Source organism: Lissotriton vulgaris, chromosome 7, assembly GCF_964263255.1.
Source record: "Lissotriton vulgaris chromosome 7, aLisVul1.2, whole genome shotgun sequence".
NCBI classification, from domain to species: Eukaryota; Metazoa; Chordata; class Amphibia; order Caudata; family Salamandridae; genus Lissotriton; species Lissotriton vulgaris.
Genome location: NC_141695.1, coordinates 532939048 through 532954399, shown reverse-complemented (window position 1 = coordinate 532954399; position 15352 = coordinate 532939048). Strand labels below are relative to the sequence as shown.

General features: G+C 47.5%; 1 protein-coding gene across 1 annotated transcript in view; it reads right to left on the bottom strand.

Annotated features, from left to right (window-relative positions):
* The window catches only part of COX10 (cytochrome c oxidase assembly factor heme A:farnesyltransferase COX10), a 588107-nt gene that overhangs the window by 21433 nt on the left and 551322 nt on the right, over positions 1 to 15352 (bottom strand). The window contains exon 6 of the mRNA XM_086930609.1: positions 936 to 1168. Coding sequence (XP_086786735.1) covers positions 936 to 1168 — 233 coding nt within the window. The remainder of the gene's footprint in view (positions 1 to 935; positions 1169 to 15352) is intronic.

Here is a 15352-nt window from a genome sequence, read left to right as displayed (position 1 = left end):
AATAAGAAATGTATTTGCTCTAAACTAAAAACATTAAAAAAAAAAAAGATTCTTCCACAGACCAAGGCTCTCTGTCTTTGTACAGGCTACCTCATGCCAACTGATGCTATCTACGACGATCCATGGTTTATCGTGGAAACTGTTTCATCTGTGAAAGCTAAGGTCAATAGTGCTGCAATATTCTTTGCACTTCTTAGGTTATTTCTATAAATCACTGCCCACTTCAGGCAAATGTACCAATCAAGTCAAGGCCGGGATACTGCAGCTCAGTTTATCTGGATGTACCAGTCCGAATTTTCCAGAGTGCTGCATTTGTGCAAGTATGCTCACACGAGGCCTCAACTGGAAAGTCACCACTAGATCTATATATAAGAACAGATCTCTATCTAAACAGGTGGATGAGGTCTAATCGCATGAGGGGTCATCCGACATATCTCCGACAATCTATGAAAAAGGCATCTGTGTTTGCAGCTTGATCCTGTTTGAAAGTCTTGTTTAAAAAAAAAAAGAAATCTGAGAGGTTGAGCCTCCTTAGCTGGTGCATAAACATGGAATCTCTCTTCACTGCCACCCTAATTTCACATCATTGCCCATAATTTAGATATCAACTGAAAAGTCAAATAAACTTCAAGTAGGTCTTCCACCAGCAATATGTTCACTCTTAAACAACTCACGTAGCCCTTTGAAACCTATGTTAATTCCATTTGGCCTCATGTGCCCTAAGACACATTGAGGAACCTGGCACTGCACATTCCTCAATAACTGTTTAATCTATTCAAAACATTCTCTCATTGATTTGTAATCCTTCCAGAGTTTACATGTCATAGTTTGATTTTTTAAAGCGGTCAATGCTCTTAGTACTGGAGGAAAGGAGCTAATCAAAGCATGCATTTTTAACCCACTGCAATGCCCCTTCCATTTACGAACACACTTACCAGCATCGAGGCTGCCAGTAGCTGCAGTCCAGCCCATGACTGGTGGGATGGCTCCCACAACTGCACCTATCCACGTGTTGGTGATGCTGATCCGCTTCATTGGGGTGTAACAACATGTGTACAAGAGGATGTTGAAGGCTCCCAAGAACCCAGTGAGTGGGTTGACACCAAACGTCAGCAGAGTGATCCCGGGTACAGCACAGGCAATGGCGAAGGAGACGGCATGCAGGGAGCTAGGAGAAACAAAGAGATCATCTTCATGTCAGCAAACTTGTGAGCAGGTAAGATCTACCAGAAATGTTGGAAATAACCTAGACATGGGCACCATTTTGTTTTCAGCATAGGCTAAATATAGAAGTTGGCAACTTGAATTACACTAAATAAAACTGTTTAAAGGGTGGTTCTAAGAGGAGGTCTTTCCATTATTATTTTACAAGATTGGAAGTGAAGGGAAGAGATAATGGGAGAAAGAATAGGGTGCGAACAGGTGCATCAATATTCTTGTTAACAAAGGATAGAGGCGTGAGGAAGAGGGCCCAGCCAACATCCTTCACCTCCCTTTGGGTCATGTATAAGCACACATTCAATGAATGTGTTTAAGTGATTTCTGATTTACACAACTGGAGAAGCAATTGTTTTAAAGTTCTATATAACATCAGCATCATGGTGCATTGCACTCCATTTGGGAGCTTGTGGCTATTGAAAGCAGGCTCCCCTCGCCTATAACAAATGTACAGGTGGTCAATCTTTTTTGTGATCCCTTTACTGTATGTGAGGCAACCAAGTTTATGCAAGTTATTTATATATTTTTTTTATATTCTCATTTTTATTTATCCTCTTTTATTTTGGTCTCAATGTAGTGGTACTTATGTATATTTATTTACAGACCATTGAATATTTAAGGTGCAACTTGTACATTGGCACTTTTTCCAATTAATTAATGCACACAAACATTTAGATGTCTCTAGTAATTTTGTACACTGTGTAGTGATATACTATAAAACAATCCACTCAACCTGGAAGCATTAGTGTAGGGCTGGCAGCTCAATTGAAAGCATTAAAAAATCCCAAGAACTAATTCCTGTTTTCCCCGTTTTTAAAATAAAATCCAGACTGGAAGTTATTTTGATTTTCAACTCTATACATACCATTTTATATAAAAGGAAAAAGGAGAGGCTTTACTATAGCCAACACCGTGGAAATATTCCTCGAACCCAATGAGATAAAGCAATTTGACTTTACTGACAATTGTTACTGTATGAAGGGGGAGCATGGACAAGAAATTGAGGTTTAGAGTGAGATGTCTAAAGAAATTGTATACTATTCTTGAATTTCGATCTTTAGGACTAAATACAGTTGTTCTGCATAAGAGAAATGGGCATTCCTGGGTATCATGAGACATCACAGAGATTCTGTGGAATGTACTCAGACTAGGGCAACTATATATTTGAAACTCAGTTCTCTACACAAGCACCAATTTGACCCTATGTAAAATCAATCAAAGAGCTTAGAGAGTGCTTTGCACAGTCCGGAACATTTTTATCTTTAAATTCTGTAAATAAAATTCAAATTTGAATGGCTCTGGTGCCAGGCAGTGGATACCGTATTTTAAAATCTCTGTCTGACTGAGGAAAGGCAGCGGAGCACTTCTAAACACTACGATGTTGAACATTTATTAAAATAAATAAAAAAATATGTATGTTTGAAAAATAGATCTGAGCACTTATGTATTTTCTAAATATTTCAGAGGGTGAGATCTCCCTTCTGTAGGATAGCCAACATACACCTGATACCTAGATATTAACAATGGCAACCACTGGTACAGCACACCGCCCAACCCAAAGAGTTATAGGAACTCTGACAGTTTGATAAGATCCTAGTTGGTCAAAAACTACCAGGTAGAACCATATCGATCGGTGGATCGAGTTTAAGGTGCTTTGCCTGGCTTTTAAAATTTTAAAAGGCACGGCCCCCCCTATATTGATGAACCTACTGACCCCTTATGTCCCTTCGCGATCCCTGAGATCGATGGGTCAGAACCTGCCTGTTGTCCCACGTTTCTTGCTGAGTAGGACTGGCGGCCGCTCCTTCCGAGTAGTAGCCGCAAAACTGTGGAACTCTCTTCCTGCTGAAATTCGGGGACTGGAAAACTTACTCCAGTTCAGACGTGCTATTAAAACCTTTCTTTTTAATAAAAATCTCTGATTCTGCGGCTTTATTGCGATGTTGTGTATACCCTCTTTTGGCGCCAGGACGCCCCTTTGCTGGGGCAGCTGTGCGCGGTACAAAAACAGCTAACATAACATAACATATCCTAATCAGCCTCAAGACAGATTCAATGTAAAGATCAATCTACCTTCTTTACATAACACTGGTGTGTAAAGATTGAACACAATGAAATCAAATGATAACCCGTCCAACAGCATGAAACATAATTGTAATTGACAAAGATATATTGAAGTAGAATTGAATAACATTAAATGATAGACTGTTTTTATTTTTTTTCTCACCTCAATTTCTTTCTTAACTCTTAAAAAAACATTTTTGAGGCTCCTTTATTTTTTGCGTGTTTGGAACACACGGGGAAAGATTTAAGATGACTGCAGAGTAGCAAAAACAATTGTGTACATAGAGGCAGATTAAGGGTTGGGTTGGACCAATCTGACAGTGATGATCCCTTTCAACATACAAATATTTTCTACAGTCGAGGAACAATGCATTGTGGTTCTGATTTTAGGACTGCGGCTAACAAACAAAAGACACACTTTGAAGGACAGTTTTAGGGTGGAAAGTATACTTTATTCTTACGGAGTTAAAGTTATTCCAAAATAAACTAAACAACCAGAGACAACGTATTTATGTGCACAAAACAGACACCATGCAAAACATGCTTATAGACTGTGGGTATATTTGTTTGTATTAAAGTTTCTAAAAGTGCCAACAGTTGCCCCTGGAAAGTCCCAAGGCACCCTTGATTACAAGAGTGAACAAACAGGGCAGTGCAAACAATAACACCAAGTACAAACAATTCAATAAAATCTTCATATTACACTGCTTCTTCCTTTTAAATATTACCTCGGAAACAGGCAGCTGCCCAGTCACCAAAAACAAAGAACCTCAGTGAACCTTCATGCAACGTTCAGTTTAAAATACTACCATGAAAAGAACACCTAGCAATAATATTGTAAATACACCCAACACTTTCAAGTGTAAGACTAACAAAAGCAGTGTCATGCAGGAGGGAGGCACGTCAAAGTAGTCACTAAGGGGAGTGGAACTAGGGCATGTGGTCCTCATACCATCCCAGCCAATAACAACGTGGGACAACCCCAACCGCCGTAGGATATTAAATATTATGCAACACAACGACACTCTGTAACATCAACTCTAAAGGCTCTAAGACTGAGTCACTGTTGCATGAACTGAAGGTCCTGGAGGTTAAGCACAAGATTTTTGCAGCAGAGACTCATGATTCAGTGAATGCTATTTAGGAAAGTAGAGATTGGGAGAAAATGGGCCCTTTCTGGTAAATCGTGAAAGCTGCGATAAACAAGAAAGAGAAAGAGTTAAACAAACTACTTTATGTTCTGAGTTCTACGGCAACACTTCTCAAAGAAAGCACATCTCGAGGTCTCCTCCACTGGTGCCAAACAGCACTGCATGAGCATGGTACATAGTCAGACCAGCAGGAGATACTAGTGTCAAGTGTGTTAACACAAGATAACTACAGTGCTGTGTCGAATACTGCAGAGTTTATACAAAATCACCAGCTATGGGATACAGGGTGGGATTCAGTCAGTGGTTAGTCACAGACTGCTCTGTTTTTCTTCATCTCAAGGGCAACCACTGTCTCATAACCATATCATGTGGAGGTCACTACCCCTATGCAAATCCTGCGAGACCACCGAGGAATCAACTTACCATCTCACATGTAACCCCTAAGTATAAAAGTGCCCACCTGACACCCCAGCCGCTTTGTGGAGCGGCATAGATACCCTAATTGTTACCATGATATCTACATGCTACATGCAGCCATTGTGCAGGACACACGGACGTCATCAGATGGTGACTGTTCTTTAGTTTTCAAAAACAGCCCTCACTTTTTGGCCAAATGTCACAATTTCTCCTGCAATGCCCTTTGCTGTTTTGTATTTCAACACACATGATACACCGTCATTAAAGATTTTTCCATCAGAAAGTTCAAAAATAAAAATAAAAATGTTTTAAGCAAGTCTTCGCCTGAGGAACCTCTACACCCACTATATCAGGTGCTACAGTGGTTTTGGTGGAAGAGGCTTCTCTGAATCACATCTGATTATTGAACGCAAGTAAACAGCACTTATCCGTGTTTATCATTATTACATGAAGTATTTAAGACTTGTTTAAGGAAGTATTTTACGAGTGCTCCCACATATCACATTTGCTCACTCCATGACTCACCCCCTGGGCATGTACCTTTTCCACTGCACACTACAGTGATGGGATTCCTCCAGTTATTTCATTCGCCACACCACACCAGACAAGGTGGCAGGCACTAATCAAATCAGCTAAGCTGTTACTGCCTAACCAGCAATGTAAAGCTTTGCTTGATGTGGCCAGTGCCTAATTTGAGCTGGTGGTTTCCAGTGCTCAGCACCAGCAGCGCCATCACTTGGGCCAGCCTGCCACAAGGTGGCACTGTCTAAGTAACTTAGAGATGACAACAGCAACAGTTCATTATTAATGCTATATTCATAAAAAATGACTATTACCTGCCACCTAAGCTATATTTATAGCTTTGGGTGCCTGAATAGTCAGAATTGTCACACTTGTAGGGGCGTGACTGTTGATAGCTGTGTTGTTGCTATCATTGGCAGCATAGCAGGGCAATGTGTGGTTGAAGCTGCCGTGATGAGAGCCCTGGCACTTTTTAGGTTTCGCTGGGGGGCGGAGCCGTTAGGCTCCTCCTCCAGCGAAATCTGTAGTTTCTAGTATGGGTGACTTGAAGACGCCTCTCTGCTTCATTGGCTAGCTCCATAAATGGAGGCTAGCCATTGGAACAGAGAGGCGTCCGTCAAAGCCGGACCAGACACGGGGGCGTTCCCGAGATTCTTTGGCTTTTGCCGACGTCACGCGACGCCGGGAACGCCCCCGTGTCTGGTCCGGCCGGCCCGTGCTTGCTGCTGGCACAGATTCAGGGGTGAAACGAGGCCCGCGGTGTTTCCCTGCGCCCAGGATCCCCCCTGTTGATCTGCTGGTTAGAAACGGTCTAACCGCGACCTGGGGCCCCGAAAATCTATTGCCGCCAAATCACCGTCGCGGCCCGGGGCCAGAAACACCCTCCAAAGCGGCCGTTCGTGACCAGGAGCTGCGGCAGCAGAGATCGAAGCCGCCGCGCTCCTATTGGCCCAGCAAGACGAGCCCCTCCAGTAACGCCGCGCTGGGATTGGCCCAGCGCCGCCGCGTCATCGCCGAGGCCGCGCACTGATTGGCTGCCGGCTCAGCATCATCCAGGGGCAGGTCCCGGGAGCCGCGCTGTCATTGGCTGACTCCCGGGCGTGTGTGGAGGCTTGGCGTGAACGCCGCGACCGGATTGGTCCTCGGCGCCCTGCTTGGTAGGAAGCTGCGTGGGAGTGACGAAGCCGGGGAAGACCAACCCGACCTCGCCGAGGGAGCGCCGTGAGTGCCCCCTGCCCCTGGCCTGCCTGTCCCTGCTTGGAACGCAGCGCTAGTCCTCCGCCGCTCCCCGAGGAAACGAGAGCGGGCGGAGGGCTGCTGGGACCGGCCGGGGCAATCCTCTCATCCAGCTGGAAATCACATTGTGAAGGGGCAGTTCCAGGGGGCTGAAAGAGGACCGTAACCATCCCACCCATGTTACACGTCTTGTTGCGTTGCATAGCATAGGGACTGTCCCTCCCTGAAGATGGCATGGCTATCTACATGCTGACTCATCATTGTACCATGAGCGCAGAACTGGCGCTTGCGATGCAATGTGGCTTCAGACCCTCCGTGTCCTCCGGCCTCGCCCAAGGCCTTTGCATATCTGTGAGGGGGTCTATCTCTGAAATTGTAAGTGTCCGTCGCGTCATTTTGCTGAGAGGTGTCCATCATATGTTTGTGTTGTGCTTCTTGCCCGGGCCTTTGGGGCAGGAGCTGTGCTGGAGGCAGGGAGGGGACTATTGGCGTCTTTGCACGTGATAATCTTGTGGCGTGACCGCCCCTTCTGATAGACTACTGCTCGCCAACAATTAAAATTGCTGCGTGACTAATAAACGCAAAACGGCGCGTCCCAGATACTTCTCTCGTCCACCCATTCCCTCCGACAGAATTCGTAGCCTGAAGTGCAGGGCACAGGGGGGCTGCAGCAGCACCCCCGTTTGCTGTGGACAGGTGGGTGAGAGCTGCAGTGGTGCCATCCCTGAACCCCTGTCCTGTTGCCCCGCTGACCTCGCGCCAGCAGCGGCCCCCGTTCCCAGGAGTAGAGCTCTCCGGGCCACGAGGAGTGCCCCCGCTGTGGTAACCTTCTGAATGTCACACGCGCCCTGAGATTCGCGTGGACGCGGTGGGCCCGGCTCTCGGGTTTCTGGCGTGTTCACACTTGAGTGGGAGAAGCCTGTCCTGTCCTACTTCATCGGAGCTGCACTCACACCAGGGCCCGGAGCCGGTACGGAGGCCGAGAAGGGGACCTGCGAGGCCCGCACCATGTCCGGGGTGTGGAGCGAGGAGTACCACTGGCAGCACATCCACGGGTCAGTTCGGTGCCTTGGGGTGCAACGGGCTTGGTAGGGGTAGGGAGCGGGGACAAACCTTCCAAAAGTTGCCATTTACTTTCTATTAGTAGGGTATGTCAAGCGCCTCGTGTATCGCAGCTCAATGATACAATAGACTTGTTTCTTTTGACTGGCATTTTTATCTTTATTATCTTTACAATATATACAACGAACCCGTGTTATCTTCTCCCGTCGCCCCAGGGATATTAAATAACTCTTGAGACCGGTTCATCCTTTGTCATTGTACTGGACTGGTTTAGTCCGGGGCAATTGATACTTAATGATCAGTCTCTAAGTACAAGCCTGTCGCCAAGGGTGCATATGCTGTTTGCCAAGTCTTGTTATATGGCAGTGGCTTAGACGTGCGATATACATGTGGATGTACACGTAGGCATGCAAAAACAAGCGGATTGACAATTACAGGCCGTTTACAAATGGATTTTCTGAATTGTTTTCCTTTATAGAAAGCAGAGCATGTGCACACTTGTATTATATTACCCGATCCAAGGATTTGTCAGAAAGTGCACATTATGAAAGCCAATGAGGTCTTACAAAGCTTTCCTTTTGCTGCTCGTTTTTTGGCCACCCTGCATTTTTCAGTTTTTGACAGGGGTAGAGAGATGGCTTATGGGACTTCAGTGGTGCTTAGACCAAGCACACGACAGTTTCAGTTGTAAAGAATGGAGCTGCCTGGGCTGCACTGTGATATCAGATGAACCTGGAAAGCAGTTCACTTTTTGTGGCCAAAACATGGGCGTCTATTCTCCAAAATGCCAGTGGTGGCGAAAGTGACATCACATTCTCTTTGACCTTAATTACATCACAGGAAGTTGCATCATATTACATTTGCCCCTTATTTTTTCCAAAAAGGTAGGTCATATGACCCTCGCATCACACTCTTACACCCCATTACTCTCCTTCTTATTCATTCTCACTCACTTACGTGCATTCACTATTAATCTCACTCCTGCTCACTCATACTTACTGACAGTCGGGCACAGGTTTACCCTTACTTTTCACTGTGCTGACGGAAACCATCGCGAAGTGTTAGGGTGGGATTTACTATTAAATGCAAATCCTGATTTACATTGAATAGTATCCCAAAGTATGCAATATCGTGCTGCTTTCCTTTGTTTTCAGTCAAGTGGACATTCCCTGGGTGGTGATTGGGTGTTCCCATGCAACCACCCATGGGTTTTGACGCAAACGCTCCTCCTCCAGAGAAATCTGTAGTTTCTAGTATGGGTGACTTGAACACGCCTCTCTGCTTCATTGGGTAGCTCCATAAATGGAGGCTAGCCATTGGAACAGAGAGGCGTCCGTCAATGCCGGACCAGACACGGGGGCGTTCCCGAGATTCTTTGGCTTTTGCCGACGTCACGCGACGCCGGGAACGCCCCCGAGTCTGGTCCGGCCCGGCCGTGATTGCTGCTGTCCTAGGCATGTTTTTCCCCGGCACGTTTCCCGCCTCCCTCCGCCGTTCGTGTTCTCTCCCGCCCCCCTCCCCCCTCACGCCCCCTGTGTCCTCTCCCGCCCCCTCCCGCCGTCCGTTCCTCTCCCGCCCCCCCCCCCCTGTCCTCGTAGGCCTCCCTCCCGCCGTTCGTGTTCTCTCCCGCCCCCCTCCCCCCTCCCCCCTCACGCCCCCTGCCCGGGAGTGAGCCGAAGCTCTGCCTGGGCTCCTGAGCCGCTGGTGGAAGCAGCCGCGGAAGAGCTGGCTTCGTATCTGCTGAGGAGTAACCTTCTGCCCCGGCCGGCCGTCGTCAGCTCTCCCCCTCAGCCCGGCGATTGGTCCTCGGCCGCCGGGACTCCCCCGCGTCATTCCTGGGCCGGGCAGAGATTGGCCCGACCTGAGAGGCGTCCCCGCGCGCGCCCGGAGGTATCTGGAGTCCGGCCGTCCCTCAAAGCAAGTCCGGAGAGAAGGAGCAATGCGACCTCCGCAAGGAGCCCCCGCCAGAGTGCCCGGTAAGTCAAATGGGCTAGGAAAGGCTCCGTGTGGCAGGGTGTCACTCCTCTGAGCCTGCAAGGCTCCCTCGATATCCGAAGCCCTGCGAGGCTCCCCTGTGTTGTCCTGAGCCTAACTTCTTGTTGGGGCTGGCGCGGGCAGCCAGAGGGGGCTGGAGACGGGGGGAGCTGGGAGAGCGGGAAGGAAGCTGGCGCTGCCGGGCTCTGTGCTGGGGTCCCGGCGGCAGGGAGCACGCAAGACACCGTCGGCTTTATTTGTCCACACAGAGGACCCCCTAGAACTGCTGGAGAGACAGGGAGATTGTAATAAAACTTCGAGACAGCGCCTGATACGGCATTGAGTGCTGCTGATTGGCCATAAAAATCACCCCTCATGCCCATTAAAGGTTGGTGGCTTGCAAGAGTTTGTCAGTCTGAAAAGTGGGTCCTGCTTCTAAAAAGTTTGGGATCCACTGTCCTAGTGTCTACCCAAGTGACCTTTGATAATGTATGTAAACATTTAAAGTAGTTTTCACTTCGTAAAATGTTTTGTAATGTTGGAATCATTAGAGTTATTTTAGTTTAAAACAATTGTCTCATTGTTATTTTCAATAGTCGCCATCATGGCTTTTTTAATAATAAGTACAACAGTAAAATATTTTCTGGCTTTTTTTACTATCATTCTTTATCCGAATCTAGAAGTAGTGCTGCACCCCCCCCACCCAATCAGTGATAGTCCGTTGATAAGATACCAGAGTGATATGCTTGCGTTCTTGCATCTGTACATGTACTGTGCACCAGGGCTTTAAGTGGGATTACAAAAAATGAGGGGTCTCTCAAAGGGGCGTGGCAGTGTAATTAGTGTAATGTAGTGTAATGCCGCTACAGGAGAGGGAAAACTGGACACTATTACCAAATCTACTTGAAATGCCTGTTGACTCAACCCCAGATGGATCTTTTCTTTGGGAGTCCGACCTCTCGCCCTGGACACTATTACCAAATCTACTTGAAATGCCTGTTGACTCAACCCCAGATGGATCTTTTCTTTGGGAGTCCGACCTCTCGCCCGTTTGTCCACCGCCGGCCTCTGCCGCAATTATTTGGCTGTTTTTCACTTTTCTCTGGCGCCCGTGAAGCCTGCGCCTATTGGTAGATTAATCAGTCTTTTCGAAGAAATTCGCCCCTGGGCGCATTTCTTAAATGTTTCCCAACCTCGGGGCGCACAGAGGCAGCCGGCTCACGAGCGTGCATGTGCGCAGGCCGCTCTCACAACAGGGTGTGCCAGTACTTGCCTGGATCGGGGGTACGAGATTGCGTGAAGATACAACCTGAGGTGAGCAGTAACCCCCCCCTATCCCCCCCCATGTCCCCTCCCCCACCCGTCGGAGCTGGGATCGAGAGCCTGCGGGCGTGCGGTCTAAGTGTGTAGTGGGCTAAGTAACTGCTTCTGGAAGCCACACGAGCGCCTCGTTGTGCAGTGAATAAATAGCATATAAAGAGCCCGGGCCTACGTGAGGTGCACTGGTCCTGCCAGCAGGGGGAGTCTGGAGCTGGTGACTGCGGCGGCTGCAGTGAAGGCGGGCCCCTGTGTACCCAGCGCCGGAGGTGGTGAGTGCGGCGCGGCCTAGCACCAGTTAATGGTGGCAGAGGCGGATGCAGGCCGGGTGCGGGCGGCATCCCGTGAGCTGCAGAAAGGTGCTAGGGGGCGTGGGTGGCGCCAGAATTCACTGTGTGCGGCTCTTGGAATTATGCTCTGGGGCTCTGTGTGTGTGGGTGTCTGGCTCTGTGTGGGTGTCTGGCTCTGTGTGGGTGTCTGGCTCTGTGTGGGTGTCTGGCTCTCTGTGGGCGTCTGGCTCTGTGTGGGCGTCTGGCTCTGTGTGGGCGTCTGGCTCTGTGTGGGCGTCTGGCTCTGTGTGGGCGTCTGGCTCTGTGTGGGCGTCTGGCTCTGTGTGGGCGTCTGGCTCTGTGTGTGTGTGTCTGACTCTGTGTGTGTGTGTGTGTCTGGCTCTGTGTGTGTGTGTCTGACTCTGTGTGTGTGGGCGTCTGGCTCTGTGTGTGTGGGCGTCTGGCTCTGTGTGTGTGGGCGTCTGGCTCTGTGTGTGTGGGCGTCTGGCTCTGTGTGTGTGGGCGTCTGGCTCTGTGTGTGTGGGCGTCTGGCTCTGTGTGTGTGGGCGTCTGGCTCTGTGTGTGTGGGCGTCTGGCTCTGTGTGTGTGGGCGTCTGGCTCTGTGTGTGTGTGTGTGTCTGACTCTGTGTGTGTGTGTGTCTGACTCTGTGTGTGTGTGTCTGACTCTGTGTGTGTGTGTGTGTCTGACTCTGTGTGTGTGTGTCTGGCTCTGTGTGTGTGTGTCTGGCTCTGTGTGTGTGTGTCTGGCTCTGTGTGTGTATCTGACTCTGTGTGTGTGTCTGGCTCTGTGTATGTGTCTGGCTCTGTGTGTGTGTGTCCGGCTCTGTGTGTGTGTATTTGTGTGTGGGGCTCTGTGTGTGAGCAATGCCAATAGCTCTAACTTTTCCAAAGGCGAAACCATTGCATTGTAAATGCTTGTTTTTAAATATAAATTAAGCACTGCTAGGGGAGTAGCTTCAGTGGGGTGTTTGGGTTTCTAAAACGCCCTAATACATGTATTTCCTGGTTAGTAGTTGGGTACAGCTGCTTTTAGTCCACTATGGTGTTGTGCCAGTCGAAATTCACCAGGAAATTTTACATACACACAGACAAAAACGCACACACATTTTCTCCCTCTAAGTTTTGAAAGTCTTCAAAGATGTTGGTTTTACAAAATATTTTGTTTTCTTTCACTTAGTACCCCTATCAGTGCTCCTTTCCCTTTCCACTGCCCCTTAAGTCCCCCTCATGCACTCTGCTCGTCCTGTAACGTATTTTAACATGACATGCCGACGTGATTGCGGAAAATCCACCACCATTTTAACTGCTCTTCTAAATTTAATCTCAGGCTGCGCAGAGACAGGTTCAGCAAATATTTGCACCCTGAGATGAAGCTTCACTAGCATGGTGATTGTCCGCAAATGAACCGTAGTGAATCAGTCCTTTAGTCATCAAGTTGCTGCACATATTTTGTACCAAATTCTTTCTAGTGTTCAGTGATTGTGCTTCCACCCATCCTTTGGCTTTCTCCAGCTCATTGATTTTCTGAATTTCTTACGCCATAATCCATCACATCCCAGCCTCCCCTCCTCCAGTGCATTATATGCTGCTAACCAGTCAGTGCGGGTAAAACTCTTCCTTACTCACTCTCAAATTCAACCTTCTCAGTGCATCTCACAAGGCATTGCACATCCATGGGTATAGCTTAGTCGGTAAGATTGGAGGCGCGCCGAGTGTCAGATTGTCCGCAGTACTAAGTTTGGTGATAGTGACAGGAAAGGGTGTGTGACAGGGTCTGTTAGCGTTGTAAAATCAAGTAAACGCCCAGAAACGCACCCCGGAAATGTACATAAAACTACTCCTGCAGGAGTAAGGGATTTTAAACAGTGGTAAAAAGAATGGGGCACAACGCTATTCCACCTGTGCGGTTAGGGATTTCTATAACCTGGGAAAATGTTTATGCAAAAAGAAAACAGTAATAAAAGAGCCTTGAGACCCTATGGGTGAGTAGAGCGCTATACAAATTTCTGAACTTGAACTTGAATGGAGAACAAAGAGAGGAGTAAGAGTATGCACAGACCTCAAGTGGCTAAAAAAGATCCTATGGCCGAGTCCTTTCTCAGTACAGAGGATGGTGATCCGAGCCCTTGTGATTTCTAGACTGGATTATGGCAATGTCCTGTATTTGGGAGCCTACAAATCCACCATCGACAGACTGCAACTTGTACAGAACACAGCCACTAGGCTTCTTTATCACATTCCCAAGTTCACTTCGGTCTCCAGCATTCTTCGTGATCTACACTGGCTGACTGTGGCAAATCGCATTAAGTTTAAAGCACTTTTCTACATGTTTAGGGTCAAATCTGGTTCTGCTCCGAAATACCGCCAGGACTTAGTTCATCGCTACCGTCCCTCCTGTACCTTGAGATCCGCTCTGCAGACGCGGTTTGTAGTACCAAAAACCAGACTGGCTCGCATGAAAGGCCATTCCTTTTCCTACTTAGGGCCGTAACTATGGGACTCCTGCCAGCCTCCTTGAGAGACTCAACATCCCTTCTTGTTTTCCGTAGGGGTCTAAAAACCAGGCTTTTCTAATCTGTGATACAATCTCACCCTCAATGTTCCTACTTCCGCCCTGCGCCTGGCAACCCCTTGGGGTAGCTGCGCGCATTACAAGTCTTGCAATAATAATATTTGTAATAATGTGCAACTTGCATGACCTACCAAGCTTCTCCCCAGGGTATCTTTGTGAAACTCCAAAAAAACAGAAATCAATGTAAATTGCAGACATATCTAGAACGTATGTACTTCAGGCGTTTAAAACAATGTATGTACTTCATACCAGGCATCGATCAATGTTACTATTACTGGAGTGCACAAGGCTGAAGAAGTAAACAAGTAAATTGTTATAATGGCCAGAAATTACTCAAAACCCCACTTGCTTTCCATTTTGAATGGACTTCTTATAAAGATGACGTGCTTGAAATTCTTTGCTATTGAGGGAAAATTATAGATAATGAATGGGATTACCTTTAAGTCTCTAGCTTCTGGTTTTGCCCTCAATCCTCAAATTCAAGCAGAGCAAGACTGGCCTTGAGAGGCACTGGGGAATTTCAGAAAGGCTGAAACAGCTGAAAACAAGCACTGGCAACGCCAATATGTCTGGCTTGCAGTTTGAAATCGGATTAAATATTTTAAAGTGTGCAGAAGTAAAAAAAAATGACATGATGGTCTTCTATATATAAACATTTATGGGATAAATTGAATATGTACAGATTCAGCACACTTTTAAGCTGTAATATAGTCCCTCGTGCATGGCGATGCAACCACTCCACAAGAGGTGGAATGGTACACCAAACAGCAGGTAGCATGTGTTGAGAGAGTGATGTTCTTCTGGATGGAGCCAAGGACTGCTCTAGGTATGTTTTAGAGATATGTAGTAATAGGCCATAAAACACTAGCGTTGTAAAGCCAGACCTAAAAACTGCAAGGCCGGGGAACAGTCAGTCACGTTAAAGAGTTTTGTCAATCCCTTTGGCACCCCCGAGTGGAGGAAAAATATGACTGACATATGAAGTGCACTGGCTTCAAGTCTTCACTTCTGTTTAGTGTGAACAATGTTGCAAGAAAAAAACTGTAGAACAATATGAGCTTAGGTGCAGCTCACGAGGGAGACGATATTGGAAAAAAGGTGAAAAAACGTCTTTTATCCTGAACTGGTGATAATGTGTTGAATGGAAGCAGAGATAGACATACACTTCAAGTGACGCAGAAGGCCACGCTCCATCACCTGCGGTTCGGGTGGGCCCCTTCTTTCCGGGCTTTGATGCAGAATGTAGGTATGTATACTGGGCTACCATGCATGATGTGTGTGTGACGTGGTACAATCAGCCTAGCCACCTGTCAGGCATGCATACATGCTACCTGTTGAACAAATGGCTGGTTTACAACTGATGTGCTGAGTTGGCTTCGGGTCTAAAGCAGCCACTTTTCAACAAGAGCACCGCTAATGTTTTTACCTTCCGCCGCTGCCTCGGGCAGCAGCCATCGGGACTGCTCTGGGATATTTCAACCACTGCACCCCATATAAGGGGAATTTCGACTTCCAACAATATTCTAGGA